At 46.5% G+C, this 22,963-nt stretch overlaps 1 protein-coding gene across 4 annotated transcripts in view; it reads right to left on the minus strand.

Annotated features, from left to right (window-relative positions):
* Positions 1–22,963, minus strand: part of LOC133355755 (wolframin-like) — a 41,541-nt gene that overhangs the window by 12,839 nt on the left and 5,739 nt on the right. The window contains exons 1-12 of one of the 4 annotated variants that reach the window (XM_061573077.1): positions 21,297–21,313; positions 18,543–18,669; positions 17,705–17,814; positions 15,512–15,665; positions 14,309–14,479; positions 13,939–14,016; positions 13,425–13,594; positions 12,494–12,721; positions 12,017–12,198; positions 11,365–11,501; positions 823–999; positions 186–397 (exon numbers count right to left, since the gene is read on the minus strand). In XM_061573077.1, the coding sequence (XP_061429061.1) occupies positions 186–397; positions 823–999; positions 11,365–11,501; positions 12,017–12,198; positions 12,494–12,721; positions 13,425–13,594; positions 13,939–14,016; positions 14,309–14,479; positions 15,512–15,665; positions 17,705–17,814; positions 18,543–18,591 (1,668 nt within the window). In that variant the 5' untranslated portion in view covers positions 18,592–18,669; positions 21,297–21,313. Of the gene's footprint in view, positions 1–185; positions 398–822; positions 1,000–11,364; positions 11,502–12,016; positions 12,199–12,493; positions 12,722–13,424; positions 13,595–13,938; positions 14,017–14,308; positions 14,480–15,511; positions 15,666–17,704; positions 17,815–18,542; positions 18,857–21,296; positions 21,314–22,963 lie in introns of those variants that run through there. The other 3 variants (XM_061573076.1, XM_061573078.1, XM_061573079.1) reach the window with 3 other exon arrangements.

Consider the following 22,963-nt stretch of genomic DNA (forward strand, 5'->3'; position numbering starts at 1 on the left):
ACATCATCAACCACGCCATCAATGTCATCGTCAACAACATGAACATCAACGTCAATGTTAACAATGTCAACAACAAAATCAACAACATTAACAATATTGTCATCGTGGCCACCACCATTACCGTCACTACCCCCATCTCCACCACCACAATTACCACCATCACCACTACTGCCATGGTTCCCCACCTTGGTGAGGCCGAGGGTGAGGAACCAGCGCACGGACTGCACGGCGAGCCCGACAGCAGCGCCCACGGCGAGCACGGGCAGCGCGAACACAAAGAGGAAGTAGCCGATGGAGGCCCTGAGGAGGCCCAGGGCGGTGGAGTCCCAGAGCAGGACCACGGCCAGCTCCCACCACAGGAAGCACACCAGGTAGGGCACCAGGTAGCAGTAGATGCCTGCACCCATGCCAGGGTCACGGTACCCACGTCACGGTCATAATGGGCGGGTCAGGTTCTTAAAGACTGGGTCAGGATCATCATGGCTGGGTCAGCATCATAATGGCCAGGTCAGGTTCATAATGGCCGGGTCAGGATTATAATGTGATCCCTAAGTACCCCTCTATTACTGTCGCTCATTCCTCAGCCCATGTACGCACCTCCCATCTAAATAATTACATCATACGCTTTGTCAAATGCCTCGAGTGAAGGCAGTCTATAAATACGAATTAGATTAGATAATGGCCAGGTTAGGTTTATATGACACTGCTGCTGGTGATGATGGTGATGATCCTCCTGCTGCTGCTGCTGGTGATGATGGTGATGATGATTCTCCACCTGCTGCTGGTGATGATGATGATGACTGCGCTGCTGTGGCCGCTCACCGCGGTATCGGCGCTCGCGCGCCTTGCAGTAGAGCAGGTAGATGAGGTGGGCGTAGAGCAGCGTGGGCAGCCCGAGGTTTAGGTGCACCACTCCTCCCAGGGAGACGGAGCGCACACAGGTGCCCAGCATGCACAGCGCCCGCGACACGAGGTCCTCGCCTGGCAGCAGGGTCAACCCTACGTGCACACACACACACAAAGGTCCCCCGCACTGCCTTTAACAAACTGTAGGGGCAAGTGCTGTCAGTGCTGGCTTGTGAGCATAAGTAGTGTCTGACTATGGCCGAGTGTATCCGTGGCTATGGCCTAGTGCAGCGGTTCTCAACCTTTTTTGGCTACTGTACTCCTCCTGACCCAACCTATTTCTGAGAAATAAATGTGTGAATAATGAACATCAATATAATGAATAATGAACATCAACGAGCTAGTAACTGCAAGCGAATACAAAAATATTGAATGTATGCTCTGCATGCATGACATAATTTGTTCGCATATGCTGGTTACTCTTGGAAACCACATTTTATACGGCCAATGAGTTTGGGAAGATATTTTATATCGTTCTAGATTACCATATGGATTTAAATTTTATCGTAGTTATTTTATATTGGCAGATTCATACATGATTATTCACCAATGACTCTGACGTACGCTATAATTTCACACATTTATAAATAACTTCACGTACTCTCAGGGGTCTACCTCGTACCTCCGGTTGAGAACCACTGGCCCAGTGCATTGGTTCCCAATCTGCAGTCCGCGGACCCATGGTGGTCTGCGAGGCTACTACAGGGGGCGTCGGCGCAAATGACAATTAATAAAAAAAAATGTTGCTTAACTTGACATCAGTTTACGGTTGTTCGGTGAACGTTTCGCCTCCCAGGGGACTCTATGGTTTCGATTGACGTTTTAACATTTTGATTAACGCTATGTTTACGTTATGCACGGGGGTGCCAATTTTAGCCAATCCGAGTGCTCGTAAGTGGGGCTGAGCCATGCCCTCGGCCAATTAGTGACGCCTATCTATGAGTTTCTAGATCTCGACTGTCTTTGTTTACATCATGTCTTCTTAACACGTAGGATTTCGCGACCAATATCATCCATAATCCAGGTTTTTTTGGGTTAGATCGCGTAAATATATAAATGTCAGTTTAACACGTAGGCTTTCGCGACCAATGTTATTCATAATCAACGTTTTTGGGTTTAGATCGCGTTTATTTATAAATGTGTCGTAACCCTCCACCACCCGACACGGCCAATCAGTAAAAATGTGTCACGTTGACAAAGACAAATAGTTCACTGCTTTAGCCCACCGGTGTGTTGAAGCCACAACATTTACAATTTGAGTACGACGTTTCGCTGGTAATTGCAACCAGCATCATCGGGCAATTCGCCAGAATGGTGAGGCTCTCCTGTGTCTCCCGTTCTTATATAGAGCAGCAGCAGGGTGACGTCATCATTAACTCATTAACTCATCAGGTGCCAAGATTCAAGGGGGGAGTGATTGTAATTATATACTAGATTAGTAATCAGGCTATTGTTACGATGCGAGTTGTAGATTAGTAATCATTTGGAATGTGTTTTATTGTGATTATGCTACATTAGTAATCAGTTAGTGGTTGTTTCCCTTATAAGTAATTGTAATGCATCTTATTTAATAATACGCTTCCAGGCCGCACTAAGCCTGTAGCTGTCTGAGCGATTAAAGTTATTTCTGTTTCTCTCAATTTCAATCGATTCTCTAATTAGTCTTTGCCAGTAGTAACTAGTTTTACACAACACTTTCACGTTGTCAAAATCAATTGAGTGTCCCTGTTGGCATGCATGTTCTGCTACTGCCGACAGTTGTGTTTGTGATAGTTTAATATTTCTCTGGTGTTCTTTTAGTCTTACACTAACGTTACGCCCTGTCTGTCCAATATAGCATCTGCCACATACACAATTAATCCGATATACACCTTCTGTTGATAATTTAGGTAATTCGTCTTTAGTGCACGTTACTAGTTGTTGAATTTTGTGTACTGTACCAAATCTTACTGTAATGTTTTGCTTTTGCAAAACACGGGCTAATTTATCAGTTACTCCTGAGATAAATGGTATTTTTATTGTTTGAATAATCTGATCGCTTTCAGCAGTGTTGCTTTGCGATCGTGATTTGGCTTTTAGTGCTCTGTTAATTTGAGCATTATTGTAGCCATTCTGTCTTAGTGCTTCTTTAACATGTTTAATCTCTCTCACTAGACTTTCACCATCTGACACTGTTTTAGCCCGATGTATGAGCGTCTTGATAAGAGAGGATTTCTGAGCTGGGTGATGATGCGAATCTGCATTCAGATAGGCATCAGTGTGCGTTGGCTTTCTGTAAACGCTGTGTGTTATTTTACCGTTTGGGCCATGCCCAAGTAAAATATCCAGGAACGGGAGTGTGTTATTCACCTCCATTTCCATGGTGAACTGAATGGCCGGGTTTTGTGCATTGAGATGATTTAGAAAATCGTTAGGTGTATCTTTACCATGTGGCCAGACAACCAAAGTGTCATCCACATATCTAAACCAAAAGGATGGTTTTAATGTGCTCGAGGCAAGTGCTCTGGTTTCAAAGTTTTCCATGTACAAATTTGCTATAGCAGGAGATAAAGGAGAGCCCATTGCTGCTCCCTCCCTTTGTTTAAAGAATTCGCCTCTCCATAAGAAGTAAGTGTTATTTAAACAATGGTCTGCGAGTTTCGGAATATCTTTTGGTAAACCTGTATTCTTTACCAGTGTATCAAGTAATTTAAGCGACTCGCTCACTGGAACCTTAGTGAATAGCGAAATCACATCAAAACTCACCAAAATATCATTAGGGTTAAGTTTAATATCTTTGATCATATTCACAGGATGTTCTGAATTTCTTATGAATGATGATGTCCTACCGATGTAAGGCTGAATTTGTTTAGTTACATATTTTGCTAATTTATAGGTGGCAGAGCCAATTGTACTGACTATAGGTCATAAAGGGATGCCGACTTTATGGATCTTTGGTAGCCCATACAGTCTAGGTGGTTTTGAAGCCTTTGGCTTCATTAGGAATTGCTCATTTTTTGGGATTAATGAATTTGCAATGATTGCAGTAGTCTTACGTTCCAAAGTATTAGTTGGATCTCGTTTAATTTTAATGTAGGTACTATCCTCTAATAAATCTTTAATTTTATTATCATAATCGGCTCGTGACATCACTACTGTAGTGCGGCCCTTGTCAGCTGCTAGGATTTGAATATCTTTGTTTAGACGAAGCTCTCTTAAGGCTTTTGCCTCGTTCGAGCTAATATTTACTTTAGGTACTTTACTATTCTCAATAATTTTGGCAACCTCGTGTCTAGTCATCTCTGCCTCATTATGTGGAAGGAGTCTTACTGCTGATTCTACCTCAGCAATTATCTCATCCACTGGAATTGTGCGTGGGGTAACGGCAAAGTTAAGGCCTTTAGAAAGGACAGAAATCATGTCAGTGGTTAAATCAGTGTTAGTCAAGTTCATTACGGTTTTGTTTTTAAATTGTTCGTTTTTAATAGGGATTTGTTTATTGTAAAGTCTAGAAAATTTGTTAATTTGGTTAGCATTTGTTAGATTAAATACATTATCAGCCGATTGTTGTGTTATAGTATCGATTATATTCCAATCATGCATGGACACACTATTGCTTATATTTAAATGTAAATGCTTTAGCGATTCAGAAATGTTGGATAATTCACTCCTGTTGTGTTGTATTCTCTCTATTAATAATAATTCGCTAGCTTTGTGTAGTATTTTGTTAGCCTTAGAAGACTTTATGTGATGTGTTATTTTAACTGCGTTTGGTATTACCTTCGAATCTCTGCACCTTTTGAGGAACGCCAATGAAGATATCAATTTCATCCGCTTAATGCGGAGCTTCTCCAATTGTCTGGTTTTAAGAAAAGTATCCTCCCCATAGAGGTTAGTCAGTTTAACACGTAGGCTTTCGCGACCAATGTTATTCATAATCAACGTTTTTGGGTTTAGATCGCGTTTATTTATAAATGTGTCGTAACCCTCCACCACCCGACACGGCCAATCAGTAAAAATGTGTCACGTTGACAAAGACAAATAGTTCACTGCTTTAGCCCACCGGTGTGTTGAAGCCACAACATTTACAATTTGAGTACGACGTTTCGCTGGTAATTGCAACCAGCATCATCGGGCAATTCGCCAGAATGGTGAGGCTCTCCTGTGTCTCCCGTTCTTATATAGAGCAGCAGCAGGGTGACGTCATCATTAACTCATTAACTCATCAGGTGCCAAGATTCAAGGGGGGAGTGATTGTAATTATATACTAGATTAGTAATCAGGCTATTGTTACGATGCGAGTTGTAGATTAGTAATCATTTGGAATGTGTTTTATTGTGATTATGCTACATTAGTAATCAGTTAGTGGTTGTTTCCCTTATAAGCGAAACGTCGTACTCAAATTGTAAATGTTGTGGCTTCAACACACCGGTGGGCTAAAGCAGTGAACTATTTGTCTTTGTCAACGTGACACATTTTTACTGATTGGCCGTGTCGGGTGGTGGAGGGTTACGACACATTTATAAATAAACGCGATCTAAACCCAAAAACGTTGATTATGAATAACATTGGTCGCGAAAGCCTACGTGTTAAACTGACTAACCTCTATGGGGAGGATACTTTTCTTAAAACCAGACAATTGGAGAAGCTCCGCATTAAGCGGATGAAATTGATATCTTCATTGGCGTTCCTCAAAAGGTGCAGAGATTCGAAGGTAATACCAAACGCAGTTAAAATAACACATCACATAAAGTCTTCTAAGGCTAACAAAATACTACACAAAGCTAGCGAATTATTATTAATAGAGAGAATACAACACAACAGGAGTGAATTATCCAACATTTCTGAATCGCTAAAGCATTTACATTTAAATATAAGCAATAGTGTGTCCATGCATGATTGGAATATAATCGATACTATAACACAACAATCGGCTGATAATGTATTTAATCTAACAAATGCTAACCAAATTAACAAATTTTCTAGACTTTACAATAAACAAATCCCTATTAAAAACGAACAATTTAAAAACAAAACCGTAATGAACTTGACTAACACTGATTTAACCACTGACATGATTTCTGTCCTTTCTAAAGGCCTTAACTTTGCCGTTACCCCACGCACAATTCCAGTGGATGAGATAATTGCTGAGGTAGAATCAGCAGTAAGACTCCTTCCACATAATGAGGCAGAGATGACTAGACACGAGGTTGCCAAAATTATTGAGAATAGTAAAGTACCTAAAGTAAATATTAGCTCGAACGAGGCAAAAGCCTTAAGAGAGCTTCGTCTAAACAAAGATATTCAAATCCTAGCAGCTGACAAGGGCCGCACTACAGTAGTGATGTCACGAGCCGATTATGATAATAAAATTAAAGATTTATTAGAGGATAGTACCTACATTAAAATTAAACGAGATCCAACTAATACTTTGGAACGTAAGACTACTGCAATCATTGCAAATTCATTAATCCCAAAAAATGAGCAATTCCTAATGAAGCCAAAGGTTTCAAAACCACCTAGACTGTATGGGCTACCAAAGATCCATAAAGTCGGCATCCCTTTACGACCTATAGTCAGTACAATTGGCTCTGCCACCTATAAATTAGCAAAATATGTAACTAAACAAATTCAGCCTTACATCGGTAGGACATCATCATTCATAAGAAATTCAGAACATCCTGTGAATATGATCAAAGATATTAAACTTAACCCTAATGATATTTTGGTGAGTTTTGATGTGATTTCGCTATTCACTAAGGTTCCAGTGAGCGAGTCGCTTAAATTACTTGATACACTGGTAAAGAATACAGGTTTACCAAAAGATATTCCGAAACTCGCAGACCATTGTTTAAATAACACTTACTTCTTATGGAGAGGCGAATTCTTTAAACAAAGGGAGGGAGCAGCAATGGGCTCTCCTTTATCTCCTGCTATAGCAAATTTGTACATGGAAAACTTTGAAACCAGAGCACTTGCCTCGAGCACATTAAAACCATCCTTTTGGTTTAGATATGTGGATGACACTTTGGTTGTCTGGCCACATGGTAAAGATACACCTAACGATTTTCTAAATCATCTCAATGCACAAAACCCGGCCATTCAGTTCACCATGGAAATGGAGGTGAATAACACACTCCCGTTCCTGGATATTTTACTTGGGCATGGCCCAAACGGTAAAATAACACACAGCGTTTACAGAAAGCCAACGCACACTGATGCCTATCTGAATGCAGATTCGCATCATCACCCAGCTCAGAAATCCTCTCTTATCAAGACGCTCATACATCGGGCTAAAACAGTGTCAGATGGTGAAAGTCTAGTGAGAGAGATTAAACATGTTAAAGAAGCACTAAGACAGAATGGCTACAATAATGCTCAAATTAACAGAGCACTAAAAGCCAAATCACGACCGCAAAGCAACACTGCTGAAAGCGATCAGATTATTAAAACAATAAAAATACCATTTATCTCAGGAGTAACTGATAAATTAGCCCGTGTTTTGCAAAAGCAAAACATTACAGTAAGATTTGGTACAGTACACAAAATTCAACAACTAGTAACGTGCACTAAAGACGAATTACCTAAATTATCAACAGAAGGTGTATATCGGATTAATTGTGTATGTGGCAGATGCTATATTGGACAGACAGGGCGTAACGTTAGTGTAAGACTAAAAGAACACCAGAGAAATATTAAACTATCACAAACACAACTGTCGGCAGTAGCAGAACATGCATGCCAACAGGGACACTCAATTGATTTTGACAACGTGGAAGTGTTGTGTAAAACTAGTTACTACTGGCAAAGACTAATTAGAGAATCGATTGAAATTGAGAGAAACAGAAATAACTTTAATCGCTCAGACAGCTACAGGCTTAGTGCGGCCTGGAAGCGTATTATTAAATAAGATACATTACAATTACTTATAAGGGAAACAACCACTAACTGATTACTAATGTAGCATAATCACAATAAAACACATTCCAAATGATTACTAATCTACAACTCGCATCGTAACAATAGCCTGATTACTAATCTAGTATATAATTACAATCACTCCCCCCTTGAATCTTGGCACCTGATGAGTTAATGAGTTAATGATGACGTCACCTTGCTGCTGCTCTATATAAGAACGGGAGACACAGGAGAGCCTCACCATTCTGGCGAATTGCCCGATGATGCTGGTTGCAATTACCAGCGAAACGTCGTACTCAAATTGTAAATGTTGTGGCTTCAACACACCGGTGGGCTAAAGCAGTGAACTATTTGTCTTTGTCAACGTGACACATTTTTACTGATTGGCCGTGTCGGGTGGTGGAGGGTTACGACACATTTATAAATAAACGCGATCTAAACCCAAAAACGTTGATTATGAATATATAAATGTGTCATTAAAACCCGCCACCACCCGACAGAGACAATTAGTAAGGTTTGTCATGTAAACAGAACATGCCAATTCGTTACTAGTACGACATTTTGCCAGAAAATTACAACGAGCTTCATCAGGTGACAGCTAGATTTGTGGAGAAATACTGTTTAGTTCCTTAAATAGTGTGGTAGATGAAAGGAACGAAACAGGACATTGAAAGAGAAATTATTTTTACCATGACAACAAAAGTTGGTCTTCACACAAAAGGTACCTGACTGGCTTCTGGTTACACATTGGTCCTGAGTACCAAGATGGCCTAGTGTATCTGTGGCTACGGCCTAGTGTATCTGTGTCTATGGCCTAGTGTATCTGTGTCTATGGCCTAGTGTATCTGTGTCTATGACCTAGTGTATCTGTGTCTATGACCTAGTGTATCTGTGTCTATGACCTAGTGTATCTGTGTCTATGGCCTAGTGTATCTGTGTCTATGGCCTAGTGTATCTGTGTCTATGGCCTAGTGTATCTGTGTCTATGGCCTAGTGTATCTGTGTCTATGGCCTAGTGTATCTGTGTCTATGACCTAGTGTATCTGTGTCTATGACCTAGTGTATCTGTGTCTATGGCCTAGTGTATCTGTGTCTATGGCCTAGTGTATCTGTGTCTATGGCCTAGTGTATCTGTGTCTATGGCCTGGTGTATGTGTCTACGGCCTAGTGTATCTGTGTCTACGGCCTAGTGTATGTGTCTATGGCCTAGTCTATCTGTGTCTATGGCCTGGTGTATCTGTGTCTACGGCCTAGTGTATCTGTGTCTACGGCCTAGTGTATCTGTGTCTACGGCCTAGTGTATCTGTGTCTACGGCCTAGTGTATCTGTGTCTACGGCCTAGTGTATCCGTGGCTATGGCCTAGTGTATCTGTGTCTATGGCCTAGTGTATCTGTGTCTACGGCCTAGTGTATCTGTGTCTATGGCCTAGTGTATCTGTGTCTACGGCCTAGTATATCTGTGGCTATGGCCTAGTGTATCTGTGTCTATGGCCTAGTGTATCTGTGTCTATGACCTAGTGTATCTGTGTCTACGGCCAAGTGTATCTGTGGCTATGGCCTAGTGTATCCGTGGCTATGGCCTAGTGTATCTGTGTCTATGGCCTAGTGTATCTGTGTCTACGGCCTAGTGTATCTGTGTCTATGGCCTAGTGTATCTGTGTCTACGGCCTAGTGTATCTGTGTCTATGGCCTAGTGTATCTGTGGCTATGGCCTAGTGTATCTGTGTCTACGGCCTAGTGTATCTGTGTCTATGGCCTAGTGTATCTGTGTCTACGGCCTAGTGTATCTGTGTCTATGGCCTAGTGTATCTGTGTCTATGGCCTAGTGTATCTGTGTCTACGGCCTAGTGTATCCGTGTCTATGGCCTAGTGTATCTGTGTCTATGGCCTAGTGTATCTGTGTCTATGGCCTAGTGTATCCGTGTCTATGGCCTAGTGTATCCGTGTCTATGGCCTAGTGTATCTGTGTCTATGGCCTAGTGTATCTGTGTCTATGGCCTAGTGTATCTGTGTCTACGGCCTGGTGTATCTGTGTCTATGGCCTAGTGTATCTGTGTCTACGGCCTAGTGTATCCGTGGCTATGGCCTAGTGTATCTGTGTCTATGGCCTAGTGTATCTGTGTCTATGGCCTAGTGTATCCGTGTCTATGGCCTAGTGTATCTGTGTCTATGGCCTAGTGTATCTGTGTCTATGGCCTAGTGTATCTGTGTCTATGGCCTAGTGTATCTGTGTCTATGGCCTAGTGTATCTGTGTCTACGGCCTAGTGTATCCGTGGCTACGGCCTAGTGTATCTGTGTCTACGGCCTAGTGTATCTGTGTCTATGGCCTAGTGTATCTGTGTCTATGGCCTTGTGTATCCGTGGCTACGGCCTAGTGTATCCGTGTCTATGGCCTAGTGTATCCGTGTCTATGGCCTAGTGTATCCGTGTCTATGGCCTAGTGTATCTGTGTCTATGGCCTAGTGTATCTGTGTCTATGGCCTAGTGTATCTGTGTCTACGGCCTGGTGTATCTGTGTCTATGGCCTAGTGTATCTGTGTCTACGGCCTAGTGTATCTGTGTCTATGGCCTAGTGTATCTGTGTCTACGGCCTAGTGTATCTGTGTCTATGGCCTAGTGTATCTGTGTCTATGGCCTAGTGTATCTGTGTCTACGGCCTAGTGTATCCGTGTCTATGGCCTAGTGTATCTGTGTCTATGGCCTAGTGTATCTGTGTCTATGGCCTAGTGTATCCGTGTCTATGGCCTAGTGTATCCGTGTCTATGGCCTAGTGTATCTGTGTCTATGGCCTAGTGTATCTGTGTCTATGGCCTAGTGTATCTGTGTCTACGGCCTGGTGTATCTGTGTCTATGGCCTAGTGTATCTGTGTCTACGGCCTAGTGTATCCGTGGCTATGGCCTAGTGTATCTGTGTCTATGGCCTAGTGTATCTGTGTCTATGGCCTAGTGTATCCGTGTCTATGGCCTAGTGTATCTGTGTCTATGGCCTAGTGTATCTGTGTCTATGGCCTAGTGTATCTGTGTCTATGGCCTAGTGTATCTGTGTCTATGGCCTAGTGTATCTGTGTCTACGGCCTAGTGTATCCGTGGCTACGGCCTAGTGTATCTGTGTCTACGGCCTAGTGTATCTGTGTCTATGGCCTAGTGTATCTGTGTCTATGGCCTTGTGTATCCGTGGCTACGGCCTAGTGTATCCGTGTCTATGGCCTAGTGTATCTGTGTCTACGGCCTAGTGTATCTGTGTCTATGGCCTAGTGTATCTGTGTCTACGGCCTAGTGTATCTGTGTCTATGGCCTAGTGTATCTGTGTCTACGGCCTAGTGTATCTGTGGCTATGGCCTAGTGTATCTGTGTCTATGGCCTAGTGTATCTGTGTCTATGGCCTAGTGTATCTGTCTCTACGGCCTAGTGTATCTGTGGCTATGGCCTTGTGTATCCATGGTTATGGCCTAGTGTATCCGTGGCTATGGCCTTGTGTATCCGTGGTTATGGCCTAGTGAATCCATAGCTACGGACCGAGTGGGCCAGGTGTACTGATTGGGTGTCTGTGGGCCCATTACCCTCGATGGCCGAAGCAGCCACCTGTGTGAGGAATGTGCGGGTGGTGAATGGCCCACACCGCTGCCTCAGGCTGAGGAAGATGGAGGTGGAGAAGAAGGTGGAGATCAGGGCCAGCTCAGAGGTTGGAAGCCATGACCTGAAACACAAACAAGGTGAAGGTCAAGGGCAGAGATTGAGGTTTATTCTGTGTGACTCAAGAGGCCACAATAGGAGCCTCATCTTCAACAGAGACTTGGGTTGTCACCAGAAAGGCTAAAGTCAAACAAACACACAAACCACATAATGAAAGGCACGGGGTGGCGGGTTCACAATGGCCAGTTCCGAAACATTAAGAAATTTTGGTTTGGGATTCAAGCCATGGGTTTGGGTCTGTGTGTGGGTCTATGTGGGTTCACAATGGCTGTGGCCAATTCACAATGGCCATGTCAGTTACTGTAGATTAGCACACTGCCAATGAACCCGGTGACCTGAGTTGCACTGGAGAGACAAAGGCGGTTAGGATAATGTGAACATATGGACAGAGGGACAGACAGACAGATAGATGGACAGACATATGGTTGGACGGATGGGCAGAGAGATATGAAGGGATAGAGAGATGGAGAGAGACAGAGAGATGGAGAGAGAGGCGGACGGACAGGGAGATGGAGCTACCTGTCAGTGAGCGGCAGGGAGAAGATGACGAAGAAGACGGCGAGGATGAAGTGGAGGTATGGCTCCAGGTGGGTCCAGCCGAACTCGCTCTCTGCCTCCTCTATGCTCAGGGCCGGCTCGAAGCGCCGCAGCAGCTCCGTCCATGTGCGGAAGTCGTCCCACGCTCGGCCGCTCTGAAACACCTGGGGGTTGTCACGGGGACATCACGGGGTCATGGTAGGTTTCACGGGATCATCACGAGGTCATGTTGGGGGATGCGGTGTAACGGCGAGGAGGGCCCGGGTCTAACTCTTTCTCTCTGCGTAAGTCTCTGCGTCTACGTGTCTCTAGGTGAGTCTCTCTGCATCTCTGTACGAGTCTCTCTGAGTCTCCGTGTGTCTAGGCGAGTCTCTCCACGTCTCTGTGCAAGTCTCTTTGCCTCTCCGTGTCTCGGCGTGAGTCCGTCCCCCTATGCGAGTCTCTCCGCGCGATAGCCACCTTGAGCGTGCACACGACCATTGTGGCGAACGCGAGTGCAAAGACGGCGAGCGGCACAGCGAGTGCGAAGAAGTCCAGGGTGAGGCGGCTGACGACGAGGAACACGAGCAGCGCATTGAGCTGCTGCGTGGGCAGCGCCGCCTGCAGCCAGTGCAGCCCCGCACGCGATGCCGCCTCCAGTGCTTGCTCCTTGGCGTCCAGCAGCGCGCCCAGCGGGTAGCGCAGCAGCTGCACACGCGCCAATGACGGGGGATGGCGTTAACTACCTCGCCTCGTATACAGGAGGGCGTGGGTTAGATCCCGACCCTGACGTCTGTACATTGGGAGTTTGCATGTTCTCCCCGTGGTTGTGTGGATTTTTCTCCGTGCCCTACGGTTTTTCCCTCCACATTTAGAAACATGTGTTTAGAGTCTTTGACTGCTATAAGTGTCCACACGATAAGCCACTTCGTTGAGCTCTCACTTGTGGCCAGGTCACTTCTGAAAAAAAGCTATGTAGCTCAGTGGGCCTTAACTGGTAAAATAAAAAATAGTTAGTCAGTAATGGGCAGTTTAGCACGTAGGCTTTTGCGACCAATATTATTCATAATATAAGTTTTTTGGGTCAGATTGCGCTATTTATAAATGTGTCGTAACCCTCCACCACTCGACACGGCCAAACAGTAAAAAATGTGTCACCTTTTTCAAAGGACAAAATAATTCAACAGCATTTTAAAATTTGAGTACGATGTTTCGCTGGTAATTACAATCAGCTTCATCGGGCAAGAATGGTGAAGCTCTCCTGTTGCTCCCGGTCTTAAATAGAGCAGCAGTAGGGCGACGTCATCATTTAATTCAATCTGGTGCAGTGATTCGAGGCAAAGAGGGTTAGGGTTCTTCCTCGACGCCCACCCATGGGGAAGGGAGATGGAACCGATGGAAAGTGGTGCACCTTGTCGCGCAGGGCCATGCCGGATGGCGCTGAGCGTCCACTACCGTGATTGCCGTCCGGGAGGACAGTGGAGGTGGCGGCCATGGCGGCGCGGCCTGCGGGGGGCAGGCCGCGAGCGTAGCCCCCCGTGAGCTGCAGGAAGTCGGCCTCCGAGAGGCTGTGCGAGGCTGCTGCCCAGGAGGGAGAGAACACATGCAGCTCAAACCCAGAAGGCCACCCTACAAGCAGACAGAATCAACTTGTCTCTATGTGAATCTATGGGTCTCTATAAACATCTATGGACCACTGTGTTAGTCTAAGGGTCTCTATGCAAGTCTGTGGGTCTCTATGTGAGTCTATCGGTCTTTATGTGAGTCTATGGATCTCTATGTGATTCTGTGGGTCTCTGTGTTAGACTATGGGTCTCTGTGTGAGTCTATGGGTGTCTGTAGCTGGCCATGCCACCCCACTTGCCCCCTCTGTCCCTGCCTGTTCAGACCCGCCCACCCCCGTGTCCCACCCCTGTGCCCCCCACCATTGGAGTTGAGCAGCCGCGTGACCACCTCGCTCTGCTGGCGCAGCAGCTTGGGCAGCGGAGTCCGGCTTGCAGCCTCTAAGGGTGGGGGTGGGAAGCAACGGGATAGTCACCCCAAGTCACGTGTTCGCTTTCTCGTCCTCACAGCCATGCAGCCGCTGACTGCGTGCATCGTTGTAAGTTTGAATCAATGTTGCCGAGCGCCTGCCCCCGAGGCCTGCTGGAGGCCCCAAGAGACCTCAGAGGCTCCTGGAAGCCACCTGGAGGCCCCTCGAGGCCCTGGAGGTCCCCTGGAGGCTCCCGGAGGCCCTGTGTGACGGCCTCCGGGGACGCGCATGGCCCACGGTGGTGGCGGTGGGGGTGGTGGCACCGTGGGCGTTGATGGAGGGGACGTTCTCCAGCAGCTCGCTGGGCGCCACGCGGGCCTTGCGCTGAGGATTGAGGCGCCAGTAGAGCAGCAGTGAAGCCCTGCGCACCGAGCGCTCAAACGCAGACTCCTGCGCCAGCTCCCGCACGCGCTCACGGTTCTCCTCCGTCAGCCCTGAGGGGCGGGGTGGAGAGAGTGGGGGGGCCATCAAATAAATGAAATAAGTATAACCCGTAAAAACAAAGTTTTTCACTATAAATCTTTTATATGCGTGGCAGCGAACTTAATATAAAGGATTTAAAAATATATTCGCCTGTGGAGGACGCGGGGATCGATCCCGCGACCTTTGGCATGGGAAGCGAGGGCGCTACCAACTGCACTACTCCGCCACGGCCTGTGGAGGGGTTACGCTCTGGGCTCTTATACTGTGACGTTCAGCCAAAGCCAAGAATTAGTTTCTATTTGAATATATGTAAAATAAATTTTTTTTGCCAAAAAAGTGTAAAATTTTGGGAATTTTTTTTCACGAACAATAATTGTCTGGTACAACGAGTCTGTGTGGAAAATGTCAGCTCGATTGGATCACGGGAAGTGGGGTAAAAAATGACCGAAAGATTTGCACGGTCGTAAGCAAGCAAGCACGCAAGCAAGCAAGTGAACTTAATATAAAGGATTTAAAAATAGTGGTCCTGTCGAGACACTGGGATCATGGCTTCCAACCCTGGGTCTGAGTCTCTCTCTCTCTTAGAAGGTTCATAATGGCCAGGTAGGAGACACTGAAATCCTGGGTTCAAGCCCTGGGTCTGAGTCTCACTCAGCTATTCTTCAGTGGAGATGTTGGATTGAGAAACTATAATGGTGGTGGTTGTTGTGGTGATCGTGTTGGCGGTGGTGGTTGTTGTGGTTGAGATGGTGGTGATTGCGATGGTAATTTTGGTTGCGGGGTTTGTGTTGGTGGTGGCGGTGGTTGTGTTGGTGGTGGCTGTGTTGGCCGTGGTGGTTGTGATGGTGGTTGTTGTGGTTGAGATGGTGGTGGTATTGGTGGTAGTTGTGGTCATGTTGGTGGTTGTTGTTGGTGGCCGTGGTGGCCGTGGTGGTGGTTGTTGTGGTTGAGATGGTGGTGGTATTGGTGGTAGTTGTGGTCATGTTGGTGGTTGTTGTTGGTGGCCGTGGTGGCTGTGGTGGCTGTGGTGGTGTGGGTCGCACCTCGCCCCTCGCGCTGGCACCTGCGCAGGAGGCGCGTGGCCAGCGCGTGGCCCTGGGCGGCAGCGCGCAGCAGCCAGCCCACCCCCTCCGTGCTGTGCAACTCCTCCTCCCCCTCCTCCCCCTCTTCTGCTTGCGCAAAGTAGTGCCTTGCCAGCTGCTCCACCACGGGGCATGGGAGGTGTGGAGGGGGCCACGGAGGGGGGTTGGTGGGGACGCAGGGGGGGGAGAGGGAGAGGGGGGTAGGGGAGAAGAGGGGGGGGTGACGCAGGGGGTGTGGGGGGCACGGGGGTGGGCACAGAGGAGTTGGGGGGGAGTGGGGCACGGGGGGGGGGGGCCCTGGGTTGGTTTGGGGCCATGGGCACCGCACAGCGAGACGTGCCCTGGGTTCGACTCCCGACTCAGGTGCCACTCAGCGTGTACTTCATAATTAACTGTGTAACAAAACACTTTTTTTTTGTTCCTGGGTAGTAAGTGTTATTTCCTAATTGCTTATGCCTCAAAAGTACAGAAAATGGCTATTATTCCCCCCAAACTGTCCTTTTGTGACCAGGACAGTGATATTTAGAAATTTACCTATTTTCAATGAGAAAACGTGTGCATTTGTGTCTTTCCTAGGACATAAAGTCCTATGAAGGCCAACACCATAACTGGTCCTGGGCCTCCCCTAGGTCGACTTAGCCTCAAATTAGTACCTGGTGCGGTGTGTAAACATTGTCACTGGGGAGACAAAGGCGGTCGGGCGTGGTGCTGGCCACCCACCCCCTCGTGTACCGTTCCGGCCTTCATAGGTGCTCGCTAAGGCACTTGCCCCTACAGTCTGTTAAGGCTATATGGAGAATCTTTGTCTTTTTTGAATGACAGTGAGCGAGAGAGAAGTTTGAACGAGTTTCCCCTGGGTTCTCTAGTTTCCTCCTCCCATAGCTAAACCCACACCCACAGTGGAACTAACATCGACCCAACACCCCCGCTCCCGCCCCCCAATGCTGAACCCTTGCAGCAGTGAACTCCTCAACAGTAACCTCAAAACAGCCCGGCAGCACCCTCCTTGCAGGTGCCACGCAAACGCACTCGCCCCCATCACCTCTACCACCACCATGATCTTCACCACCATCACCATCATCTCCAACACTGTCACCTCCATCACTACCCCATCACCTCTAATAATAATACAATTTATATCGCACGCAATGTTGCGGACCGAAGACGCAATTATAAGGTGCGGAGCCGAGCAGTGTCAGATCGCGTCGCGTGGTTCCAGGGAGACGCGGTTAAATGTCGAGCTGAAGAGATGCACCTTTAGATTATTTTTTTATGAAGAAAATGATGGATCGTTACGGATGTTAATAAGAATGGCATTCCAGATGACGGGGGCTGCGATGGAGAAACAACAGTCCTTGTCCTGGGAGTTTCAATAAGGTTCTGTGATGCACTACGAAGGTTTCTACGATTAATTGAAGTGTAAGGCATCAGCAGAGAACTTAGGTACGTAGGTAACTGGATTTTAGGGCACGGTAGCAGAGGCAAGCGATCTTGAAGGTATATTCTGGTCGAAATAAGCAGCCAATAAAGGGCCCGAAGGATGGACAGGGAGTCAGGGCCAGGATTGCGGGGGCCATGGACAACTCGGGCAATGTGGTTTTGGAGGCGTTGTAGCTTATTTTGGTTGTCTGGAGAGGACTGAACGAGGACTGAGTTACAATAGTCGAGCTGCGACTCAACGATGCTGCAGGCAAGAGTATTTGCGATGTCAGAGGTGATGAGCGGATGTAGATGGCAGAGGGCCCTGAGATGGTAGTTGCAGGACTTGAGAACGAGATTGACAAGGGTGTCGAAGGAGAGAGTGGGATCCAGAGTGACGCGAGAAATGTCAGATGGTCGGAGAATGGAACAAAGGAACCAGCAATTGAGATTCCCGAGGGGAGTGGGAGTGAAACCAGTCTTTGCCGAGTGCCAATTAAGATGGTCTTGGATTTGGTCGGGTTTAGGGAGAGGTCATGATCTTGAAACCAGTGCTGTAATGCGGTCAGGCAAGCAAGTCAGAGCAGCCTCGAGAGTCTATAGTTAGATCAAGTTCTAGAGCTACCATCACCATCATCTCCATCACCTCCACCAGCATCACGTCCACTACCACCACTGTCAATCACCACCTACACCATCACCATAACCACCACCTCCACCATCACCACCACTCACCTCCACCTGGGCATCAGCAGATCCATCCCTCGCCCTCTGCTTGAGGTCGTTAAGGTCAGTGGCGGATGTTGTCCCCACATCGCCACTACTGCCACCACCGCCATCGCCACCTTCAAAACAACATCGCACTGCCATCAACACCTTCAAAATAAAATCGCACCACCATCACCACCTTCAAAACAACATTACCACAACCGTCACCAGCACCACCATCACCACCTTCAAAACAACATCGCTATCACCATCACCGCCATCACTATCACCACCATCAAAACATTGCTATCAACATCATCACCATCAAAACAATTACTCTCACCATCACCATCACCACCTTCACCACCATCACCACTGCATTCAAAAGCCATAGCAATCTCACCACCATCACTACCAATCAAAGACAAAGATCTCCCCCTGTCACCTCTTAACACATTGTTGGGGCAAGTGGTGTTAATGAATAGCACCTATGAAGGCCGGCACGGGGTAGGTAGGTAGCCAGCACCATGCCTGGTCGCCTTTATCTACCTAGTGGCGATGTTTATACACTGCACCAGGTACTCATTTAAGGCTGAGTCGACCTAGGGGATGACCAGGACCGGTTCAGATAATCGTCAATGGTGTTGACCATGAGCGGGAATCGAACCCAGGTTTCCGAATTCGTAGCACAGTGCGCTAGCCGCTACACTGCCACCATCATCACCCCTGCTTTCAAACCAGCATCTGCACTGAACTGTAACTGAGAGAGACCCAGACTCAGGGATTGAACCCAGGCTCTCGGTATTTCCCACACGGCCATAATGAAGCCCTAAGAGAGACAGAGAGGTTTAGATGTGAAACCCACCTTGGTGCAGATACCACATCACAGTCCCCTCTCCGTGCTGCTCCTCCATTCCCGCAAAGCCCTTGGAGCAACTCAACTAAAACCTCGTAACCAGGGATTTTCTAGAACCTCAAGTCTGGACCACGGTCTAGAGAGACAGAGGAGGAGAGAGGGACAGGGGAGATAGAAAGTGACCAGAGACAGAGGAGAGACAGATGAGACAGAGAGTAGCAGAGAAGACAGAGGAAAGAGACAGGAAATAGATAGAAGAGAGAGACAGAGGAGAGAAAGAGGAGACAGAGGAGAGAGGCACAGGGAAACAGGAGAGAGAGGGAAACAGGAAAGAGACAGAGGAAAGAGGCAGAGGGAGACAGGAGAGAGACAGAGGTAGACATGAGAGAGACGAGACTGAGTCGAGGTTGCAACATTGCGAGCCTGGGTTAGGGATAGGACAGAGGGCAAGTTCCATCGGGTGACAGGTTTAAAGTTCTAGAGTCCATGTCATGCAATTTTAGGAAGGTGAGGTTCTACATGGACAAGGTCTTGGAGAATCAACATAGACGTGGATTTCCAGTTGAGAAAAAGTTCTAGAGAGAGCAAGAGAGAAGAATGTATGGGTTGGTTCCAGAGAGAAGGAAAATCCGAATCTATAGTGACTCATGTCTTGAGATATGATATTCTATAGACTAGGATATAAAGATGTCATAATCTACAGACTGTGTTTAGAGATATTAGAATATAGACTAAACTAGGTGTTTGAGTCGATATATGGATCCGTTTCCAGAATCTATGGTCAGACCATGTTCCGGAGTCTATAGATATACTAGTTTCTGAAGTCTATAGACAGACCAGGTTATCAAGTGGAAAGTCATAGCAGGCTCTAGAGCCTATAGTTAAACCAAGTTCTAGAGCCTATAGTCAGATCGAGTTCTAGAGTCTATAGTTAGACCGAGTTCTAGTCTATAGTTATACCAAGCTCTAGAGTCTATAGTTAGACCAAGTTCTAGAGCCTATAGTTAGACCGAGTTCTAGAGTCTATAGTTAGACCGAGTTCTAGAGTCTATAGTTAGACCGAGTTCTAGAGTCTATAGTTAGACCAGGCTCTAGAGTCTATAGTCAGACCAAGTTCTAGAGCCTATAGTCAGATCGAGTTCTAGAGTCTATAGTTAGACCAGGCTCTAGAGTCTATAGTCAGACCACGCTCTAGAGTCTATAGTTAGACCGAGTTCTAGAGACTATAGTCAGACCAGGCTCTAGAGTCTATAGTCAGACCAAGTTCTAGAGTCTATAGTCAGACCAAGTTCTAGAGACTATAGTCAGACCAAGTTCTAGAGTCTATAGTCAGACCAAGTTCTAGAGTCTATAGTCAGACCAAGTTCTAGAGTCTATAGTCAGACCAAGTTCTAGAGACTATAGTCAGACCAGGCTCTAGAGTCTGTAGTCAGACCAAGTTCTATAGTCTATAGTCAGACCAAGCTCTAGAGTCGACAGTTAGACCAAGTTCTAGAGTCTATAGTCAGACCAAGTTCTAGAGACTATAGTCAGACCAGGCTCTAGAGTCTATAGTCCGACCAAGTTCTAGAGTCTATAGTCAGATCAAGTTCTAGAGTCTATAGTTATACCGAGTTCTAGAGTCTATAGTTAGACCGAGTTCTAGAGTCTATAGTCAGACCAAGTTCTAGAGACTATAGTCAGACCGAGTTCTAGAGTCTATAGGTAGACCAAGTTCTAGAGCCTATAGTTAGACCAAGTTCTAGAGCCTATAGTCAGGTCATAACAGGCTCTAAAGTCTATAGTTAGACCAAGCTCTAGAGACTATAGTTATACCAAGTTCTAGAGACTATAGTTAGACCGAGTTCTAGAGCCTATAGTCAGATAAAGTTCTAGAGCCTATAGCTAGACCAACTTCTAGAGACTATAGTTAGACCGAGTTCTAGAGTCTATACTTAGACCAAGTTCTAGAGTCTATAGTTAGACCGAGTTCTAGAGTCTATAGTTAGACCGAGTTCTAGAGTCTATAGTCAGACCGAGTTCTAGAGTCGATAGTCAGACCAGGCTCTAGAGTCTATAGTCAGACCGAGTTCTATAGAGCCTATAGTCAGACTGAGTTCTAGAGTTTATAGTTAGACCAAGTTCTAGAGCCTATAGTTAGACCAAGTTCTAGAGTCTATAGTTAGACCAAGTTCTATAGTCTATAGTCAGACCAAGTTCTATAGTCTATAGTCAGACCAAGTTCTAGAGTCTATAGTCAGACTGAGTTCTATAGTCTATAGTTAGACCAAGTTCTATAGTCTATAGTTAGACCAAGTTCTATAGTCTATAGTTAGACCAAGTTCTATAGTCTATAGTTAGACCAAGTTCTATAGTCTATAGTCAGACTGAGTTCTATAGTCTATAGTTAGACCAAGTTCTAGAGTCTATAGTTAGACCAAGTTCAAGAGCCTATAGTCAGACCAAGTTCTAGAGTCTATAGTTATACCAACTTCTAGAGACTATAGTCAGACCGAGTTCTAGAGTCTATACTTAGACCAAGTTCTAGAGCCTATAGTTAGACCAAGTTCTAGAGTCTATAGTTATACCAAGTTCTAGAGTCTATAGTTATACCAAGTTCTAGAGTCTATAATCAAACCGAGTTCTAGAGTCTATAGTTAGACCAAGTTCAAGAACCGATAGTTAGACCAAATTCTAGAGTCTATAGTTAGACCGAGTTCTAGCGCCGATAGTCAGATCAAGTTCTAGAGTCCATAGTTCACTCAGACCACCAAAGAGACAAACCAGGTCCCAGGATGTGGAGAGCGCAGCTCCTGACTCCTGTGGGGACGTGAACGCACGGCGCGTGAGCCCGTGTGCGGCACTATTAATACCCACGGTGAATACCGCATCAGCACCGCCGCAGTGCAACCTGCAGGCTGGCTCCCAGCCCACCCGCCATCCACACCACCACTACACTCACGGACGAACGATGTCCTTTACTTAGCCAGGCGAGAGCCCCCATTTAAATTCACCGTCTCAAGTGACTGACGTCCTTTATTTGACGAGGTGAGAGTCCCATTGATGTTTACCATTTCTTGTGATGTTCTTTATTAACCAGGCACCACCGCCACCACCAAAGACTGTTGGGCCAAGTACATTTAGCAAGCACCTATGAAGACTGGCACGGCACGAGGGGGTGGGTGGCCAACACCACACCCGACGGCCTGTCTCCCCAGTGGCGACGTTTTTGCACACCGCACCCGGTACTTATTTGAGGCTGAGTAGACCTAGGGGAGCCCCAGGACCGGTTAAGATAATCGCAATCACTGGTGTTGGCCGTGAATGGGAATTGAACTCGGGTCGCCGGGTTCGAAGCACATTGCACTACTGCTCCCATCACCACGACTACCACCAATGACACCTCCCGCATCATCACAAGTCGTCCCCAAACCCACAAATGAACCTTATGGCGGGACCCCGGGGTCCCGAATAAACGGAAGTCAAAATCGTAATTTATTCATTTATTTTTGCCGACTCCGTCCCACCGCGCACATAAACGCCGCGACCCGCCTGGCGCGGATCGTTCCGTTGTCGTGTCCAAGCGCAGCGGCGGCGAGGACGAATGCGCAGAAGAGCTGAACAAGCGAATGCTGCACTCCACGCTCGGGTACGGGCAGGATCATGAGTCTTGTCCAAAGCTGCTCAAACTGCCTACACCACTTAAGTCCTTTGTCATAACGGTTTGCATAATACAGTGAAACTGCTCTCTTATCTTCATTAGTATATGTGACCTACCAATGTTTGCAGCCAGGATCAATCGATGACAATCCTATTACCTGCAGATATTTAACAGATGAGATGCGTTGCACCGTAAATTCCTCCTGTTTGATACTTCTCTTGAACGTATATATGCATCTGTGCAGATAGTTTTTTTTTGCGGTGAAGCCATAGTCCCCAACGCTCGTATCAATGTGAATAAGAGGACATTGGTATAAACGCTTGTTACAATATGAACAGCGCATTGAAAACGTGTACTATTTTATGTACTGTTTACAGAATGTGTTCACAAATCCACACTGAGAACCCCGATGATTGAAAGAGGGGTGTACATTTTTTAGTGAATTTAAATAGAGGTACTGCAGGTAAGCAGTTTTCAGTTTTAAAGGCATAGTTTAAAAAGAGAACACTTGCCACCATCCTTCAAATCCATTGGTGAAAAAGAGCAAAGTTTTTGTTGACATATGTTTATGCGAGAGCCGGGGGCTTATGGGACCCCGGGGTCCCGCCATAAAAGGTCTAAATGTCAACAGCTGGAATGTCCTTGCAGGAACAGCGCCACCAGCCATGCGGAGAGCAGCAGCCGTGTGCGAGTCTGGAGGAGAGAGACTGGAGACCCCGGACAGCCTCCCCACGGGCGGCGCGAGCCGGCACCCCGTGTGGTCGCGAGGGAGCGACGCGACACGTGGCGG

This window comes from Lethenteron reissneri, chromosome 52 (genome assembly GCF_015708825.2).
Source record: "Lethenteron reissneri isolate LAM-NWPU_2019-01 chromosome 52, ASM1570882v1, whole genome shotgun sequence".
Taxonomy (NCBI): Eukaryota; Metazoa; Chordata; class Hyperoartia; order Petromyzontiformes; family Petromyzontidae; genus Lethenteron; species Lethenteron reissneri.